Consider the following 20619-nt stretch of genomic DNA (forward strand, 5'->3'; position numbering starts at 1 on the left):
AGTTTTGGGTGAGAATTTGGCCGTATTGCTGTTTAAAGTTGATAATACCATTTCCAGTGTCTATCGAGAGAAAAATATTTAAACAAGTGCTGAGATTAATCTTATTGCTGCATGACTTGTAATAGCAAAAAGCAAAACTGAACATAGCTAGTTACAGCACTAGAGATCTCATTAAATTATGATGTATCAATAGGACCATATATTATACAGCCATTAAAAAAGACTGATGTAGGGACTTCCCTGGTGGTCCAGTGGTTAAGACTCCACACTCCCAATGCAGGGGGCCTGGGTTCGATCCCTGGTCGGGAACCAGATCCTGCATGCCGCTACTAAGACCCAGCACAGCCAAATAAATAAACATTAAGAGAGAAAAAAAAAAAAGACTGAGATAGTACTGTGTGTATTGACATGCTCAGATCTCTAAAATATGTTGTTAGATAAAAACATGCACATAAAATATACAGAAAGCACATGAACCTGTGGTTATCTGTGATGAGTGAGTTGTGGAGGCTAGGAAATCTTCTCATTTTCACGTGTTTTTTTTTTTTTTTAAAATAAATTTATTTATTTATTTTTGGCTGTGTTGGGTCTTCGTTGCTGCACACGGGCTTTCTCTAGTTGTGGCGAGCGGAGGCTACTCTTCGTTGCAGTGCGCGAGCTTCTCATTGTGGTGGCTTCTCTTGTTGCGGAGCACAGGCTCTAGGTGCGCGGGCTTCAGTAGTTGCGGCATGCAGGCTCACTAGTTGTGGCTCACGGGTTCTAGAGTGCAGGCTCAGTAGTTGTGGCGCATGGGCTTAGTTGCTCTGCAGCATGTGGGATCTTCCAGGACCAGGGCTTGAACCCGTGTCACCTGCATTGGCAGGCGGATTCTCAACCACTGTGCCACCAGGGAAGCCCCTTCACGTGGTTTTTACGGTGACCATGTATAATTATTTTTAATCAGTAAATAAAATGTACTGTTGTTCATCTACATGTAGTTGTCCTTTGGTATTCTTTACTTTTACATTTTTATTTGAGCAGTGGTGTGGTCTTTTCTGAAAATTTAAAAACACTTTTAGCACCATTACAGTGAGTTTGTCTTCAGTATTACTGCTGAAGTGACTGTCCCACTAATATGAGGTTTGTGGTATCTTGTTATTATTAGTAGTAGTAGTAGTATTTTAAATTTAGGGCCTCTAGAAAAGGAAAACAGATATATGTGGTGGGAGTTAAAAAACAAGATGTAAATCTATTTTAAATCTCTGCTGTACTGTTTTTCTATTTCAGTTACCTAGAAAAGTACGAGAAAGTTCATCATTTTGGGGAGGATGATGATGAGGTACCACCAGGCAATCCCAAACCACAGCTTCCTATTGGTGCAATTCCATCTTCCTACAATTACCAGCAACACAGTGTGTCAGGTAAATATCACTGGAAATGAACAAGGCATAGTTCCACAGTTTTGAATTAGGAAAATAGACATCATCCAATGAATTGAATTGAACTAATTGGTATGAGGGCCCTTTCTGTCCTAGCCTGCATATAAGATTTTTAGTTGCAGGAATTTAGAGTTACAAATATACCTGTATTTTCAAGTGAAGTTTTAAAATTATTTCTTTGTCTAAAGATTAGTTTAACCTGAATAGTTACTAAAATGAGGAGAGGAAGGTCCTGTTAGGATTAGGGAAACCAAAGGAGTATTCATAGCATCTGTTAGATTTTCTACAATTCCTGGAATTCCCAGCACCAGAATTTCTCAGAAATGTTTCTTACCATTCAACTATTTTCCTGCCATGCTACCAGGGATTTAAGATTCTTTTCATTCATGTCATTCTTGTAATGGTTATAGAGGAATCTGCAGCTAAAAAGAACAGGACTCAAGTTGGAAATAATCAGGTTGAGAGTCTAATAAAGAGGTTCTTGAGACAGAATAGATGGGAGTTCCGTTGTCTGTGGCTCGGGGGTTTGAGACGGTGATGCCTAGGAAGAGAGCTCTGAAGAGGTCAGCATCTCTTTTCTTGAATCACCAACATTTGGCCTGAAAAAGAGGAGATACATCTTTTTCAAGGGTATGTTCTTTATAAAATATACAATTATCTAGATCTTTATTATTCTTCATTGGTACTAATACCAATCTCTTAGGTAATCCTTAGTTTTAAGCTCCCTCGTTTGTGCCAGTATCACTGATTTAAATTTTCCATTATCTATTTTCAGTTTGTTTCATGTTGAATTTGACTCTGTTTCTTCCCCAATCAGCTGAGGAAACAGAATCTCCTAGAATCTGTGATCTCCGTTAGAAGAGGCTTTCATCTGATGCTTTTGTATAATTGGGGCTTGGGAGGGGTGGTGGCAGTGGTGAGGGCAAACCAAATCGAGCTTTATCTTTAATGAGAAGTTATTACCTCAAGAACTACTGTTAAAAGGGAACATTTTAAGTCACCATGTAGAAGATCTTACTAACAGCTTAAGCTGATTAAATAAAATGGGGTGACTTGTTAGGTGATATGCTTCCTGTTTTAAAAAAGAGCTAATGACCATTATCTAAATCAAGGATGTTATAGAGGGTATTCCTACATTGAATGAGCCCTTGTACTAAAGACCTTTAAGACCATTTTGTAACTGTGTTGTTCCTATATTTCATCAACAGCAGAACTGTCCATTCTTGTAGCTTAAATAGAGTTTGGTATCTATTCCAGCTTCTCAAACTGACCCATTTCTACATTAGATCTTGTTTAAAATGAATTTTTTTTCTGGATCTGTTGTATTTTTTTTTGTCCCCCTCCCCTAATTAAACATGATTTACTTCAAGAAAAAAGATATTTCTGGTATTTCAGAAGGTAATGAACGTCACGGATAGAGCTACACAATTTTTAAGGGAATGACAATTTCTTAATCTGGTGTTACAATAACTCCTTTCTGATATGCTGTCATATGTCTGTCTTTTTTTTTTTTTAAGGAGAATCTGAGCAGTTATGTAACATATGTAACATGTTTGACAAAATCAGGATTGGGGACTCATGAAAGGAAAAAAAACTAGGACTTGCTGGGGAACATCAGACTACAATATATCTAATTCAAACTGAAAAGAGGTAGTGTTTCAGGGCAGCATTTTGAATTTGAAGGTGCTTTTTATTTTTCTAGAAGGAGCCATAGCAACATTATGACAGTGTCCTAAAAATTAACATGACCATCAATATATAAAACAAATCCTTCACTGATGATTCTTTTCAAATGCCATTAAGGAAATATAGTAAGCTTCATAGCTGTCAATATATATGTGTGTGTCTGTTTGTGTGTGTGTAAATAAACACCAAAGTAGAATTACATGGTGGTAGATTAAGAGCCTTAGGAAATTTTAATAAGAATGTTTAAAAGATTTGTGTGTACATCTTTGATTATACAGCCTTACTCTTCTTATAGGTTTAGATTAATGTATTTGGATAAATGTATTTTATCTAGAGATGCTTATGTTGTTGATATTAAGAAAAGGTATTCTAATACAGTATTTTGAAAGGTAATATAATAAATTGGCATTTATTCTACTCATAGTGCAATTCTACTCATAATTGTCATGATAGAATATTGTACATTGATAGAATATGGGACCAAATTTTCCTTTAAGAATACTGACGCCTTTTGCCCAGTGACTTTAAGTGGCCAAAAAAGTATTCATAGATTTTGCTTTGAACTTTAGAATTAGTAAACATTGGCATCAAAATATAGTCACTTTATTTGCATAGTTTTTCATACTTTTCCATGCCATAAATACCTAATCTTTTTGTTTCCATCTTTATTCTTTCTTCCTTGGTATTGATTTGGATACAGTCAGTTCTGCAGAATTGTAGTGTAGATTACTAAGGACTTTTTGTTCATCTTCTCTTACACTTTAAAATTAAAATTAAAAAATTAATTAGTTTCTAAATTAAAAATTTTTAATTTTAAATTTATTTGCAATATCTTTAGTAGAAAAATTATGAAAGGCAAAATTGGCACATGACAACTCATTGAAATTAATAGAACTGTAGAATTTTAGAGCTAGCAAGGATTTTAGTGATCATTTAATCCAATTCAATCATTTTGGTCAAAGGAAGCCAAGCACCCTATCCATTCGCATTTTTGTTACGTAAATTTGGGAGAGCTTTATACAGGAAGATTTATTATTTTAGTTTTATCAGTTGTATTTGAGCAAAGATTTTCCTTTACATGTCCCATATTCTTACAGACATTTGAACTACAGCAATCACTGCCAATATCAATGGAAAGAATGTACTGTCTAATATCTGTAATGTAAACAGCACTCTAGGAACAATTCTCCCTTTCCTCTAAACTGAAAACAAAGAGATTACCTCAGATTAAATTAGTTTGTCAGCAGTGGTGCGTTTGTATAAACACTGAGTCAAGAATGTTGAAAATTTCCGATCCCATTCAGATTATAACATTGTGGCTATTTAATCATACCTCCTTGGGGATGGGAAGGGAGGCTCTTAAAATCTTGTAAGCATTTTCTCATATATTATCTTAGGAATCTTTACCAAGCCTCATATAATTAGAGGACTTTTCATAATTATCATATTTATTCATTTTATTTTAATTGGGGATGACTTTTGGCAAAGTCATTCACGTAAGGATGTATTGAATTGAGTATATGATGGCATCTGTTATTCTTCAGTAGCAAACAGAACAATTCCAAGATCATATTGAAAGCACATAAAGAAGACTGTGACAGATGTTGAATATAGGTTCCAATTTGTTTTCTATTGAAGAGATTTGCATGAAAATTTTGTGGAATCTAAAAACTTAATTATTGCTGAGACTTGGCATCTCATGATCAATTCCAGTGTGCACTATAGAAATATCAAAATCTATTCCTATATTCACAGAAGTTATGTTACATTTTCCCCAGATATTTATGTTATTTATAAGAAATTTTACTTTTCAAGATTATAAAAAATGAACAATATATTATTGTTCAACCTTAAATATTATAAAGAATCGGTGTCTTATTCATTTATAACTGTATTGTGATACTCCTTATTGGAGAAATTCCTAGAATATTTTAGAATTGAAGAGGTGTCTCCTCAGATATCTACATTGGGAAATGAAGAAGTTTCTTACTTACATGATTTTCTTCTGTGGCATGTTGTGACAATAGATTCCTACTTGCATCCCATTTAGTGACATTTTTAAAAGATTTTTTTTCAAATCTGTATTTTTCTGAAATGTTTCATCTAGCAGTTTTCTAACTCTTGTTTCTTGCCTTTTCCCATTAAACTAATTAGATCTTTATGTGAAAAATGTACTAGGGGTATATGTCTCAGGACGTAGCTGCCAAGGCCTAAACTGCACCAATTAAGAGTCAGTATTTCTAGAAATATAACATTTTCTAATATGTGTATATTATGAGTATAAAATATATTAGTGTTCTGTAATCCCATCTTCCCTACCTTCAAAGTTCTAAAAATGTTCTAATTCTCCTACATAAAATCTTAGTTAGGAAAAGATTTGTTAGGACACAAAAGCATGAACTGTAGAGGTAAAAATTTATAAATCAGACTTCATCAAAATTAAAACTTCTGCTCTTTGAAGACATTGTTAAGAAAATGAAAAGGCAAACCATTCACTATCTGGGAGAAAATATTTACAAAACAAATATTAGATAAGTGCCTCATATTCAGAATATTTTAAACTGACAGTATTAAGTGCCAACAAGGATGTATAGCACTGGGAACTCTCATACATCGCTGGTGGAAAGACAGAATGTTACCACCACTTTGGAAAACAGTTTCACAGTTTCTTACAAAGTTAAACATACACTTTGTATGACCCAGCAATCCAAGAGAAATGAAGAAATATGTCCGCACAAAGTCCTGTATGTGAATGTTTACAGCAACTGTATTCAGAAGTGCCAAAAACTGGACACAGTCCAAATGTCCTTCAACTAGGGAATGGATAAACAAATTATGTTACAGCCATACTATGGCAGTAAAAAGAACCAACTACTGATACACACATCAAAATGGATATTAACCTCAAAAGCATTTTGCTAAATGAAATAAATCAGACACAAAAAGATATATATCGTGTGATTCTGTTTAATTGGCATTTTGAAACAAAGTAGATAAGTGGTTGTTTATGGATAGAAGAGAGGATCACCTACAAAGGAGCATAAAGAAACTTTTTTGGGGTGATAGAAATACTCTCTATCTCCATTGTGGTTGTGGTTAAAAGACTATCAAAACTCATAGAACTGTAGAACTAAAAAGCATGAATTTTACATATTATATGGCAAAAAGTCTGACCTAAACAAGTAATAATCCTCCCAAAATTGGGTAAAGAAGGTAGGCAGCGTGTTTAGAAACATGATATTGTTAAAAATTTGAAAGGAACCAGTCTTTCTGGTTTATAGTATTTAAAAATCGGAATAAGTCCCTTGAAATACAAGAATAAAAAATGTAGATTAGGTAAATTAAAATAAAGATACAATAGTAATTTCACAATGATATCCAACAGAATATGTACATTTTTTATATCTTAATACTTTTTGAGGAATGTAATTTTCACTTAAGTTTAGAAAGTTGAACTCCAAACTTCTACTCAGTTTATATTTTATAAAAGAAAACAAGCTTCTGTCCTGTATTCAGAAGATATTAACCATAAAAGGTTTCTAATCCTTGATATACTTAACAGTGTTTTCATTTTTGTCTTTGTTAGATTATCTGCGTCAAAGTTATGGGCTGTCTATGGACTTCAATTCGCCAAATGATTATAATAAATTGGTGCTTTCACTATTATCTGGACTCCCAAATGAAGTGGACTTTGCTATTAATGTATGCACTCTCCTATCAAATGAAAGCAAACATGTCATGCAACTTGAAAAAGACCCTAAAATCATCACTTTATTGCTTGCTAATGCTGGGGTGTTTGATGACAGTAAGTTTTAGCCTTAATGTTTTGTATAATCATTCTATTAAAGGTGTTATAGCTTTTTTTAAAAGGTTTTTAAGGAGGAAAGTACTTTTTATTAGGCAATATAGTAGCATTCTTTATTTCCTTTTGTTATATTAAATGTATTATTTAAAATAATGAATGTTTGGATTTTTTTTAACCTTATATATTTGAATAGTAAAAGCCTCACTAGAGCTTTTGAAATTAAAATGCTGTATTTTTCTTATAGTAAATGTGGGTTTGTTGATTTGAGAAAATTGTTTGATACAAAATTCTGATAGCGAAAAATAGGACCTGGAAGAAATTGTTTTCTGAAGTCTGTTTCTGCTGGTGTATAGTTATAATTTTTAACTAAACAATTTAGGTCAATGAATTTGAAAATTTGCTGCATAAATAATCAAAATAAGAATGATCAAATATTTCATATTTTCTTACTTGTAGGATTTGCTATTTGTAGGTTTTTATAAATCAAGTTCTTTGTTTTCTGTAAAATTATCTCAAATCTAGGTTACTCTACAGACCAAATTGCTCAATTCTTCAATTGAGCAATTTAACTAGCAATCCCTAGTTTAATAGGGATTTAGAAAATATGTTTTGAAATTTTTTCCTGCTATAGTTTTTCTTTTTAAAATAGTCTATGTCAGCTGAATGTTATTGACATAAAATTTTTTCTTGCTTCTCAACCCTCCTTCTACCCCAATACCATGTAACTTCTTTTGCCAGAAGTATATTCTATTAATGGATTAAGGTATTGATATATTTTGAAATTATCATGTAGGAAACTATATAGAAGAGTAGATATAGTCTGAGAATTTCATGTAATATTTCATAGGTTCATGAGTATTTTTATCTTTAAATAGTGATGTGTTTGCAAATGAGTTCATTTTTCTGTAATTTGGGTCAGTAGTATAATTTTCAAACATACTTCTATTTGGGATTATCTAAGTAGGATTCCTTTGTTGTTGTTGTTGTTGTTGCTGTTGTTGTTGTTGTTGGCCATGCCGCACGGCTTGTGGGATCTTAGTTCCCTGACCGGGGATTGAACCAGTCCCTCAGCAGTGAGAGCATGCAGTCCTAACCACTGGACCGCCAGGGAATTCCCTAAGTAGGAGTCCTTACAATTTGACATGTACTTATTTTGTATGAAGACATTTTGAAATTAAACAAAAGTGAAAATGAGTTTCTTACCCTGTCAGGAACTGTTCTTGGTTACTTGGAGGAGGAACAAAGATTAACACTTATAAGTTTGTATTGTAACTTTGAAGATCTAAATTTGGTGGATTTCCATCTCACTCTCATGTTCTTTTCTTCCTAATATTTCATTTTGCTCTTTTAAAGACATTTTTCAGCATTTAATATAGAATGGTTTAAAATTGTTTCACATTTTTTTAGAAATCTTAAAATGAAGTTTTAAAAAATAGTAAATATTCTCAGACCAGAATAATTTTAGTGAATTCTTACCATTTAATCATTGAATAAGAATTACATTTGTATATATGATAAAAGTGAGCTTACCAGTTTTGATGCACTGAGGCATGACATTCTTTACACCCAGTTTATCTTCTTGCACTCTTTAGCATTTTTGTTTATCTCAGACTAAATTATTATGTAGAGTAGCAATCTAAAACATTAATAATTTAGCAAATGCTGTTTAACGGATGTTTCTTTTATTTCAACAGTTAGAAGTTTACAGTTCCAGAGTACATAGGGACTTTATGAAGACCGTATACTTAAAACAGTGGTTTTACATTATGAAAATAATTCTTTTGAGTTTGAAGATTAAGGGTATATTTGATTATGGATATATTTCATAAGGCTCTTGAGGTTTTGAATATTTTTAGGGCATGGAATTTTAATTGAGAGAAAATGTAGATACCACTTTCTTTGAAGGTGTGGAATGTTTATACATATATGTGTTTGAAGAAGTATAATAAAAATTCCATGTGACAAAAATTTAATTTTTCCATCTTATATTTCCATTCAGTATTCTTTTCCCAGTGAAGTTTCTCTTTATAAGGTTTTCTTCAGGACAAACAAAATTTTGTCTCTTTAGTAGTGTGTGGACTTCATTTTTCTGATTAAGCTACTACATCTATATAAATTTGATATTTTATGAAATTCTTCTTTAGGTCACTGTAGTTAAATTTATTTATTAAAAACTTCAAATCTGTTCTTTATATCATGTCCCCATGATCCTAATATCAATATAATGTTAAACTGTTGCCATTCTTCACCCTTATTAGTACTTTTTCAATGAATAGTCTTATTCTAACCTAAGTACTTTACAACTTTAACTCAATATTAAGTATAAACATTAGGTTTATACTTAAAGGCATAATAAGACTGCAAACATTCAGTAAATCTTTTACAACAGAAAATATGTCCATATGTTATGCATGTCACAGCACATCCCTTTAAGGAGATTTACTTTTGTTTTTTTAAAGAATTACATTTATAAAACTAGTTTTTCTGTTAAAAATTGCCAATACATAGTTTTCTCTCTGCATTTGAAAACCAATACTTTTATTACAGAATACAGATAAACAGGTAGTTGATGAAAGTACTTACCTAATTTTTAAAGGTAGATGCCTATTGTGTCACAGCTTAGACATTTGTATTATATGACTTTACTGTCTGGTCCTGTAACTGACAAAATGAGTTAGCAACGCAGAGGAGAGAAAAGCGATATGTATCTATATACCTTAACCTCTGTTGTCCGGTGGGGGGCAGAGTGTTATTAAGAAGCTTTTGAAAATAGATGGTTTGACTTTGCTCCTGACAACTTTATCAAGAAATACAAACAAGCTATAGCTGAGAATGTTTCCTAAAGGAGATTTCATTGTGGGAATTATTCCCAAAGAATGCTGTGTCCAGTAATATTTCAAATATGAATTACATAATTATTTTTGAAATGAATACAAAAATTTAAAGTTATAACAGTTTGGCAATCTAATAGTAGTAGCATCAGTTTGACTTTTTAATATGTTTCTCTTCTACAAATGAAAACTAATTCAGAGTAACTATTACAGTACCCTCATTTTTTTCTTATTGTCTGTATAACTATTATGAAAGTTGTGTATTTTTAGATTGTAGTGACATAAACTTTCTTTAAATTCTATAATTTAAAAAACAGTATTTCAAAAGAAATTATCATGACTATCATTTATTATGAAACAATTTTTAATGAACAAGGTATCCTAAAATGTAGTTTTACTATTTTTCCAAACCTACCTATTAAAGCAACTAAGTGAAAGAAATAATTTCATTTTACTGAATACACTATTATTCTTTTAGCTTTAGGATCCTTTTCTACTGTATTTGGAGAAGAATGGAAGGAGAAGACTGATAGAGATTTTGTTAAGGTAATTCACGTAAATTAAAATATTGAACCATTGAATTACATGTAGCCAAGGGCCAAGGGTCAATGGTTGCTTATTTTATATATAAATTGTGATTAACTTGAGTAAAAAATTGTTTAGAATAGCTAATAAACAGAAGTAAAGTTTTTATTTATCATACATAGATTTCTGAGAATGATAAATCTGTAACAAAAGCAGTAAGTCAAAAGTCTGCTACCCAGACTGTGAGTAGCAGTCCTGGTAATTTCCTTAGGATTCTTTTTCATTTCACTTAATCACTCTTCAGCTGTGTCTAATATGCCACTTGATTTGTTTGTTAAGTTTTATTTTAGTGACTGTTTTAATTTCTAGAAATTCTCATTGTATTTTTTCAAATTTTCCCTTTTTGATCTTCTCCTTTTATACTTTTATAATTTTTAAAATATATATTTAAAATATCTTTTTATTAATATAATTAAATTATATATGAATTAAATATATGATACATAAACATGAATATATCATATATTTTATATGTAAAATATAAATGAAAGCTTAAAGATATGTACATATACAAGCACATACCTGATAATGCTAATGTCTAAGCCTCCTGCAACTCTAATTCTTCTGATTCTGACTTGGTGGATTATTCCTTTGTGTTTTATAATGTTGGTTTATAAATTTCAGCAGATTTCTTTCTGTAGGATTTTTGTACAGATTGGTTGGAGAGTATTTCTTCACTTCTGTGTTGCTTTTGCCAGTCACTTGAAAGGAAATACTGATCAGAATGACTTTATATTAATTTTTTTATTGGAGATTTTTCTGATTACTCTGATGGTAAAAACAAATCCATGGGAGATGTGGAGCAGTCTAGTGGTGAATATATCATGGATTGTTTTTAACTGAAAGCTCAAGCAGAGGCAGTCAATCCGTTTTTTTTTTTTTTTTTTTTAGAAATTCACGGTCTTTTATTTATTTATTTATTTATTTATGACTGTGTTGAGTCTTCGTTTCTGTGCGAGGGCTTTCTCCAGTTGTGGCAAGTGGGGACCACTCTTCATTGCGGTGCGCGGGCCTCTCACCACCGCGGCCTCTCCTGTTGCGGAGCACAGGCTCCAGACGCGCAGGCTCAGTAATTGTGGCCCACTGGCCCAGTTGCTCCGTGGCACATGGGATCTTCCCAGACCAGGGCTCGAACCCGTGTCCCCTGCATTGGCAGGCAGATTCTCAACCACTGCACCACCAAGGAAGCCCAGTCAATCCCTTTTGTCTCCCTTTCTTCGAGGGTATTATACCTTCAAATTTCTCACCATGATATGGAGTTGCATTTTTAATTCCCAGCTTTACAAGCTGACCAAAGTTCTATATTCTGTCCTTACCCCACCCACTAAAAGCCAAATCTCTTGATTGTAGTTAAGCAGATAATTTCTATGACTCCAGAAAACTGGTGAGTAAAATGTAAGATGCACAAAAAAGTGCACTAAAGTAACACATGCAATCACAATGGGGAATGGGTTTGTCAGTATAATCGCTAATCACATGAAATCAAGAAGACACCAGTATGTTGAAGATGAATAGATGACCACCTCTGTTGTGTGTTTTCACTAATTTCTACTATTTATATTTTATTCTCATACTGTATTCTTTGGGTTTAAGTTTCTTAACTTTTTCTAATTTCTTGAGCTGGCACTTACAGTTATTGATTTTTGTTTTTATTTTTTCTAATATATACATTTGAAGCCATAAAATTCCGTCCAAGCACACATTTAACTTTATACTTCCAATTTTGATATTTCATGTTTTTATTATAACTCATTTTAAAATATCTTCTTATTTCCATTATGATTTTCTCTCTGAAACATGGATTATTTAGAAGGGAATTTTCTTTCTTTTTTTTTTTTTAAACATCTTTATTGAAGTATAATTGCTTCACAATGGTGTGTTAGTTTCTGCTTTATAACAACGTGAATCAGCTACACATATACACACGTTCCCATATCTCCTCCCTCCTGCATCTCCCTCCCTCCCACCCTCCCCATCCCACCCCCCCAGGCGGTCACAAAGCACCGAGCTGATCTCCCTGTGCTATGTGGCTGCTTCCCACTAGCTATCTACTTTACATTTGGTAGTGTATATATGTCCATGCCACTCTTTCACCCTGTCACATCTCACCTCTCCCCCTCCGCATATCCTCAAGTCCATTCTTTAGTAGGTCTGTGTCTTTATTCCCATCTTGCCACTAGGTTCTTCATGACCTTTTTTTTTTTTCCTTAGATTCCATATATATGTGTTAGCATACTGTATTTGTTTTTCTCTTTCTGACTTACTTCACTCTGTATGACAGACTCTAATTCTATCCACCTCATTACAAATACCTCCATTTCATTTCTTTTTATGGCTGAGTAATATTCCATTGCATATATGTGCCACATCTTCTTTATCCATTCATCCAATGATGGACACTTAGGTTGCTTCCATGTCCTGGCTATTGTAAATAGAGCTGCAATGAACATTTTGGTACATGACTCTTTTTGAATTATGGTTTTCTCAGGGTATATGCCCAGTAGTGGGATTGCTGGGTCGTATGGTGGTTCTATTTTTAGTTTTTTAAGGAACCTCCATACTGTTCTCCATAGTAGCTGTATCAATTTACATTCCCACCAACAGTGCAAGAGTGTTCCCTTTTCTCCACACCCTCTCCAGCATTTATTGTTTGTAGATTTTTTGATGATGGCCATTCTGACCGGTGTGAAATGATACCTCATTGTAGTTTTGATTTGCATTTCTCTAATGATTAATGATGTTGAGCATTCTTTCATGTATCTATTGGCCATCTGTATATCTTCTTTGAGAAATGTCTATTTAGGTCTTCTGCCCATTTTTGGATTGGGTTGTTCGTTTTTTTGTTATTGAGCTGCATGAGCTGCTTGTAAATCTTGGAGATTAATCCTTTGTCAGTTGCTTCATTTGCAAATATTTTCTCCCATTCTGAGGGTTGTCTTTTGGTCTTGTTTATGGTTTCCTTTGCTGTGCAAAAGCTTTTAAGTTTCATTAGGTCCCATTTGTTTATTTGTGTTTTTATTTCCATTTCTCTAGGAGGTGGGTCAAAAAGGATCTTGCTGTGATGTATGTCATAGAGTGTTCTGCCTATGTTTTCCTCTAAGAGTTTGATAGTGTCTGGCTTTACACTTAGGTCTTTAATCCATTTTGAGTTTATTTTTGTGTATGGTGTCAGGGAGTGTTCTAATTTCATACTTTTACATGTATCTGTCCAATTTTCCCAGCACCACTTATTGAAGAGGCTGTCTTTTCTCCACTGTATACGCTTGCCTCCTTTATCAAAGATAAGGTGACCATATGTGCGTGGGTTTATCTCTGGGCTTTCTATCCTGTTCCATTGATCTATATTTCTGTTTTTGTGCCAGTACCATACTGTCTTGATTACTGTAGCTTTGTAATATAGTCTGAAGTCAGGGAGCCTGATTCCCCCAGCTCCATTTTTCGTTCTCAAGATTGCTTTGGCTATTCGGGGTCTTTTGTGTCTCCATACAAATTGTGAAATTTTTTGTTCTAGTTCTGTGAAAAATGCCAGTGGTAGTTTGATAGGGATTGCACTGAATCTGTAGATTGCTTTGGGTAGTAGAGTCATTTTCACAATGTTGATTCTTCCAATCCAAGAACATGGTATATCTCTCCATCTATTTGTATCATCTTTAATTTCTTTCATCAGTGTCCTATAATTTTCTGCATACAGGTCTTTTGTCTCCTTAGGTAGGTTTATTCCTAGATATTTTATTCTTTTTGTTGCAATGGTAAACGGGAGTGTTTTCTTAATTTCACTTTCAGATATTTCGTCATTAGTGTACAGAAATGCAAGAGATTTCTGTGCATTAATTTTGTATCCTGCTACTTTACCAAATTCATTGATTAGCTCTAGTAGTTTTCTGGTAGCATCTTTAGGATTCTCTATGTATAGTATCATGTCATCTGCAAACAGTGACAGCTTTACTTCTTCTTTTCCGATTTGGATTCCTTTTATTTCTTTGTCTTCTCTGATTGCTGTGGCTAACACTTCCAAAACTGTGTTGAATAATAGTGGTGAGAGTGGGCAACCTTGTCTTGTTCCTGATCTTAGTGGAAATGGTTTCAGTTTTTCACCATTGAGGACAATGTTGGCTGTGGGTTTGTCATATATGGCCTTTATTATGTTGAGGAAAGTTCCCTCTATGCCTACTTTCTGCAGGGCTTTTATCATAAATGGGTGTTGAATTTTGTCAAAAGCTTTCTCTGCATCTATTGAGATGATCATATGGTTTTTCTCCTTCAGTTTGTTAATATGATGTATCACGTTGATTGATTTGCGTATATTGAAGAATCCTTGCGTTCTTGGGATAAACCCCACTTGATCATGGTGTATGATCCTTTTAATGTGCTGTTGGATTCTGTTTGCTAGTATTTTGTTGTGGATTTTTGCATCTATGTTCATCAGTGATATTGGCCTGTAGTTTTCTTTCTTTGTGACATCTTTGTCTGGTTTTGGTATCAGGGTGATGGTGGCCTCGTAGAATGAGTTTGGGAGTGTTCCTCCCTCTGCAATATTTTGGAAGAGTTTGAGAAGGATAGGTGTTAGCTCTTCTCTAAATGTTTGATAGAATTTGCCTGTGAAGCCATCTGGTCCTGGGCTTTTGTTTGTTGGAAGATTTTTAATCACCGTTTCAATTTCAGTGCTTGTGATTGGTCTGTTTATATTTTCTATGTCTTCCTGGTTCAGTCTCGGTAGGTTGTGCATTTCCAAGAATCTGTCCATTTCTTCCAGGTTGTCCATTTTATTGGCATAGAGTTGCTTGTAGTAATCTCTCATGATCGTTTGTATTTCTGCAGTGTCAGTGGTTACTTCTCCTTTTTCATTTCTAATTCTATTGATTTGAGTCTTCTCCCTTTTTCTCTTGATGAGTCTGGCTAACGGTTTATCAATTTTGTTTAACTTCTCAAAGAACCAGCTTTTAGTTTCATTGATATTTGCTATTGTTTCCTTCATTTCTTTTTCATTTATTTCTGACCTGATCTTTATAATTTCTTTCCTTCTGCTGGCTTTGGGGTTTTTTTGTTCTTCTTTCTCTAATTGCTTTAGGTGCAAGGTTAGGTTGTTTATTCAAGATGTTTCCTGTTTCTTGAGGTAGGATTGTATTGCTATAAACTTCCCTCTTAGCAGTGCTTTTGCTGCATCCCATAGGTTTTGGGTCGTCGGGTCTCCATTGTCATTTGTTTCTAGGTATTTTTTGATTCCCCGTTTGATTTCTTCAGTGATCACTTCGTTATTAAGTAGTGTATTGTGTAGCCTCCATGTGTTTATATTTTTTACAGATCTTTTCCTGTAATTGATATCTAGTCTCATAGCGTTGTGGTCGAAAAAGATACTTGATACGATTTCAATTTTCTTAAATTTACCAAGGCTTGATTTGTGACCCAAGATATGATCTATCCTGGAGAATGTTCCATGAGCACTTGAGAAAAATGTGTATTCTCTTGTTTTTGGGTGGAATGTCCTATAAATATCAATTAAGTCCATCTTGTTTAATGTATCATTTAAAGCTTGCGTTTATTTATTTTCAGTTTGGATGATCTGTCCATTGGTGAAAGTGGGGTGTTAAAGTCCCCTACTATGATTGTGTTGCTGTCGATTTCCCCTTTTATGGCTGTTAGTATTTGCCTTATGTATTGAGGTGCTCCTATGTTGGGTGCATAAATATTTACAACTGTTATATCTTCCTCTTGGATCGATCCCTTGATCATTATATAGTGTCCTTCTTTGTCTCTTGTAATAGTCTTTATTTTAAAGTCTATTTTGTCTGATATGAGAATTGCTACTCCAGCTTTCTTTTGATTTCCATTTGCATGGAATATCTTTTTCCATCCCCTCACTTTCAGTCTGTAAGTGTCTCTAGGTCTGAAGTGGGTCTCTTGTAGACAGCATATATATGGGTTTTGTTTTTGTATTCATTCAGCCAGTCTGTGTCTTTTGGTGGGAGCATTTAATCCATTTACATTTTAGGTAATTATCAATATGTATGTTCCTATTCCCATTTTCTTAAATATTTTGGGTTTGTTATTGTAGGTGTTTTCCTTCTCTTGTGTTTCTTGCCTAGAGAAGTTCCTTTAGCATTTGTTGTAAAGCTGGTTTGGTGGTGCTGAACTCTGTCAGCTTTTGCTTGTCTGTAAAGGTTTTAATTTCTCCATCAAATCTGAATGAGATCCTTGCTGGGTAGAGTAATCTTGGTTGTAGGTTTTTCTCCTTCATCACTTTAAGTATATCCTGCCACTCCCTTCTGGCTTGCAGAGTTTCTGCTGAAAGATCAGCTGTTAACCTTATGGGGATTCCCTTGTGTGTTATTTGTTGTTTTCTCCTTGCTGCTTTTAATATGTTTTCTTTATATTTAATTTTTGATAGTTTGATTAATATGTATCTTGACGTGTTTCTCCTTGGATTTATCCTGTGTGGGACTCTCTGTGCTTCCAGGACTTGATTAACTATTTCCTTTCCCATATTAGGGAAGTTTTCAACTATAATCTCTTCAAATATTTTCTCAGTCCCTTTCTTTTTCTCTTCTTCTTCTGGGACCCCTATAATTCGAATGTTGGTGCGTTTAATGTTGTCCCAGAGGTCTCTGGGACTGTCCTCAGTTCTTTTCATTCTTTTTTCTTTATTCTGTTCCGCAGCAGTGAATTCCACCATTTTATCTTCCAGGTCGCTTATCCGTTCTTCTGCCTCAGTTATTCTGCTATTGATTCTTTCTAGAGTATTTTTAATTTCATTTATTGTGTTTTTCATCATTGCTTGGTTCCTCTTTAGTTCTTCTACATCCTTGTTAAATGTTTCTTGCATTTTGCCTATTCTATTTCCAAGATTTTGGATCATCTTTACTATCATTATTCTGAATTCTTTTTCAGGTAGACTGCCTATTTCCTCTTCATTTGTTAGGTCTGGTGTGTTTTGACCCTACTCCTTCACCTGTTGTGTGGTTTTTTGTCTTCTCATTTTGCTTATCTTACTGTGTTTGGGGTCTCCTTTTCACAGGCTGCAGGTTTGTAGTTCCCGTTGTTTTTGGTATCTGTCCCCAGTGGCTAAGGTTGGTTCAGTGGGTTGTGTAGGCTTCCTGGTGGAGGGGACTAGTGCCTGTGTTCTGGTGGATGAGGCTGGATCTTGTCTTTCTGGTGGGCACGTCCACGTCTGGTGGTGTGTTTTGGGGTGTCTGTGGCCGTATTATGTTTTTAGGCAGTCTCTCTACTAATGGATGGGGCTGTGTTCCTATCTTGCTAGTTGTTTGGCATAGGGTGTCCAGCACTGTAGCTTGCTGGCCGTTGAGTGAAGCTGGGTCTTGATGTTGAGATGGAGATCTCTGAGAGATTTTTGCCGTTTGGTATTACGTGGAGCTGGGAGGTCTCTTGTGGACCAGTGTCCTGAAGTTAGCTCTCCTACCTCAGAGGCACAGCCCTGATGCCTGGCTGGAGCACCAAGAGCCTTTCATCCACACGGCTTTTGGGAGGTCTGACGTCTTCTGCCAGCGTTTAGTGGGTGTTCTGTAGGAGCAGTTCCACGTGTAGATGTACTTCTGCTGTATCTGTGGGAAGGAAGTTGATCTCCGTGTCTTACTCTTCCGCCATCTTGGCCCTCCCCCCCAGAAGGGAATTTTCTTAATTTCCAAAAACATATGAAAAATTTTCCAGTTTCCTTTTCTTCTTAATATCTAACTGAATTTCAGTATGTTCAGAGAAACATACTCTGTATAATTTTAAACCTTTGAAATGTTTTCACCCTTTATTTGGTAGCTTAACATTGATCAGATTTTATAAGCACTCCATGTGTATTTGAAAATAATATATACAGGCATATCTTGTTTTATTACCCTTCACGTTATTGTGCTTCACAGATACATTTTTACAACTTTAAGGTTTGTGGCAACCCTACGTTGAGCAAGTTTATCAGTGCCATTTTTCCAACAGCATTTGCTCATTTCATGTCTCTGTGTCCCATTTTGGTAATTCTCTCAATATTTCAAACTTTTTCATTATTATTTTATTATTATTATATTTGTTTTGGTCATCTGTGATCAGTGATCTTTGATTTTACTACTGTGACTCACTGAAGGTTCAGATGATTGTTACCATTGTTTTAGCAATAAAGTATTTCCTTTTCAAGGTATGTGCACTGTTTTTTTAGGCATAATGCTGTTGCACACTTCATAGACTACAGTGTAGTATAAACATAACTTTTATATGCACTGGGAAACCAAATTTGTGCTGACTCACTTTATTACGATGTTCACTTTATTGCGGTGGTCTGGAACTGAACCTGCAATATCTTCAAGGTATGCCTGTATTCTGAAGTTGTTGGGTGTAAGTTTCTATATATATATATATGTCAGTTAAGCCAACACAGTTAATCATTTTAAAAAAAATTTTTATTGGAGTATAGTTGATATACAATGTTGTGTTAGTTTCAGATATACAGCAAAGTGAATCTTTTATACATATACATATATTCATTCTTTTTTTAGATTCTTTTCCCATATAGGTTATTACAGAATATTGAGTAGAGTTCTCTGTGCTATTCAGTAGGTCCTTTTTAGTTACTTATTTTATATATAATAGTGTGTATATGTTAATCCCAATCTCCTAATTTATACCCCACTCCCCCGCTCTTGATTTTGGTAACCATAAGCTTGTTTTCTACATCTGTGACTCTATTTCTGTTTTGTAAATAAGTTCGTTTGTACCATTTTTTTTAGATACCACATATAAGCGATATCATATGATATTTGTCTCTCTCTCTCTGACTTACTGCACTTAGTATGATGATCTCTAGGTCCATCGTGTTGCTGCAAATGGCATTATTTCATTCTTTTTTATGGCTGAGAGATATTCTATTATATATATGTACCACATCTTCTTTATCCATTCCTCTGTCCATGGTCATTTAGGTTGCTTTCATGTCTTGGCTATCGTAAATACTGCTGCAATGAACATTGGGGTGCATGTATCTTTTCAAATTATAGCAACACAGTTAATCATGATACTTAATAGTTCCACATCAGTAATGGCTCTTTTTTTTTTTTTTTAATTGGGGTATAGTTGTTTTACAGTGTTGTTGTTGTGTTAGTTCCTACTGTACAGCGAAGTGAAGTAGAGTTTCTTGTGCTATACAGCAGGTTCTTATTAGTTATCTGTTTTATATGTATTAGTGTATATATGTCAATCCCAATCTCCCAGTTCATCCCCCTTCCCCTCTCCCCCACTTTCCCCACTTGGTGTCCATACATTTGTTCTCTACATCTGTGTCTCTATTTCTGCCTTGCAAACTGACTGTCATACAGAGTGAAGTAAGTCAGAAAGAGAAAAACAAATATCTCATATTAACGCATATATGTGGAGTCTAGAAAAACGGTACAGATGAACCAGTTCATAAGTACTGGCTTTTTCAGCTGTTTATTTCTTCATTTATGAAGAGAGATATGTTAAAAGCACCCAGTTTGAGTGAGGATGTGTGTTTCTTTCAGCTTATAGTTAGAGTTCTGTAATAACTGTGTTTTTATATTTTGAGAATGGGCTATTTAGTGCACACAGGTATAGTTGTTACACCTTTCTGGTTAATTGAACATATTGTAAAGCATTCTTGTTACCTTTAAGTCTCCTTTATCCTTTTTTTTTTTTTTTGGTCTGATATCAATATAACTATATCAGCTTCCATTTGGTTGGTGTTTATATAGTTCATATTTTACTTTCAATCTTTTTTATCCTTATATTTTAGGTGAATTTTTTTTTTGTAAATAACATATATTTCAGCTTTTTCCTGTGTGTAAAACTTTGTTTTTAAATTAGTGCATTTATTCCATTTACATTAAGTGTAATTTTGATATAATTATGTTTAAATTTACCATGTTCTGAATTGGTTTCTATATGTCCTGCCTGTTCAGGTTTGTTTTCTTTCCTTCTCCTTCCTTACCTTTTTGAATTGATTTGACTCAGTGTTGTTTATTATTCAGTTTTCTGCCCACTTAGTTTTTACATACACTTTTTCTGTTTTCTCATTGATCATATTAGAGATTATATTTTAATCCTTACTAGTTTAATAAGTTAGTAATTTTACCTCTTCTTAGATAATTGCAGGGACAATAGAACAACTCCATCTCTGTTTTCTCAGTTTTTGATTTATATACTACTTTTGTTGTGCATTATTGCTCTTTTTCAGGTCTCTTAAATATAATCTTAGACCAGTGGTTTTAAACTTTTTTTCCTGTCTTATATCAGCATATATTGCTATAAATTCCCTCTATAAACTGTGTTAGCCGTTTCCCACAAT

The 20619-nt window shown here is 34.0% G+C and overlaps 1 protein-coding gene across 2 annotated transcripts in view; it reads left to right on the top strand.

Moving 5' to 3' along the window:
* Window positions 1–20619, top strand: part of ARID2 (AT-rich interaction domain 2) — a 169612-nt gene that overhangs the window by 88612 nt on the left and 60381 nt on the right. For both annotated transcript variants that reach the window (XM_059935721.1, XM_059935722.1), the window contains exons 4-6: window positions 1267–1400; window positions 6691–6909; window positions 10219–10286. In XM_059935721.1, the coding sequence (XP_059791704.1) occupies window positions 1267–1400; window positions 6691–6909; window positions 10219–10286 (421 nt within the window). The remainder of the gene's footprint in view (window positions 1–1266; window positions 1401–6690; window positions 6910–10218; window positions 10287–20619) is intronic.

Source organism: Balaenoptera ricei, chromosome 10 (assembly GCF_028023285.1).
Source record: "Balaenoptera ricei isolate mBalRic1 chromosome 10, mBalRic1.hap2, whole genome shotgun sequence".
NCBI lineage: Eukaryota > Metazoa > Chordata > Mammalia > Artiodactyla > Balaenopteridae > Balaenoptera > Balaenoptera ricei.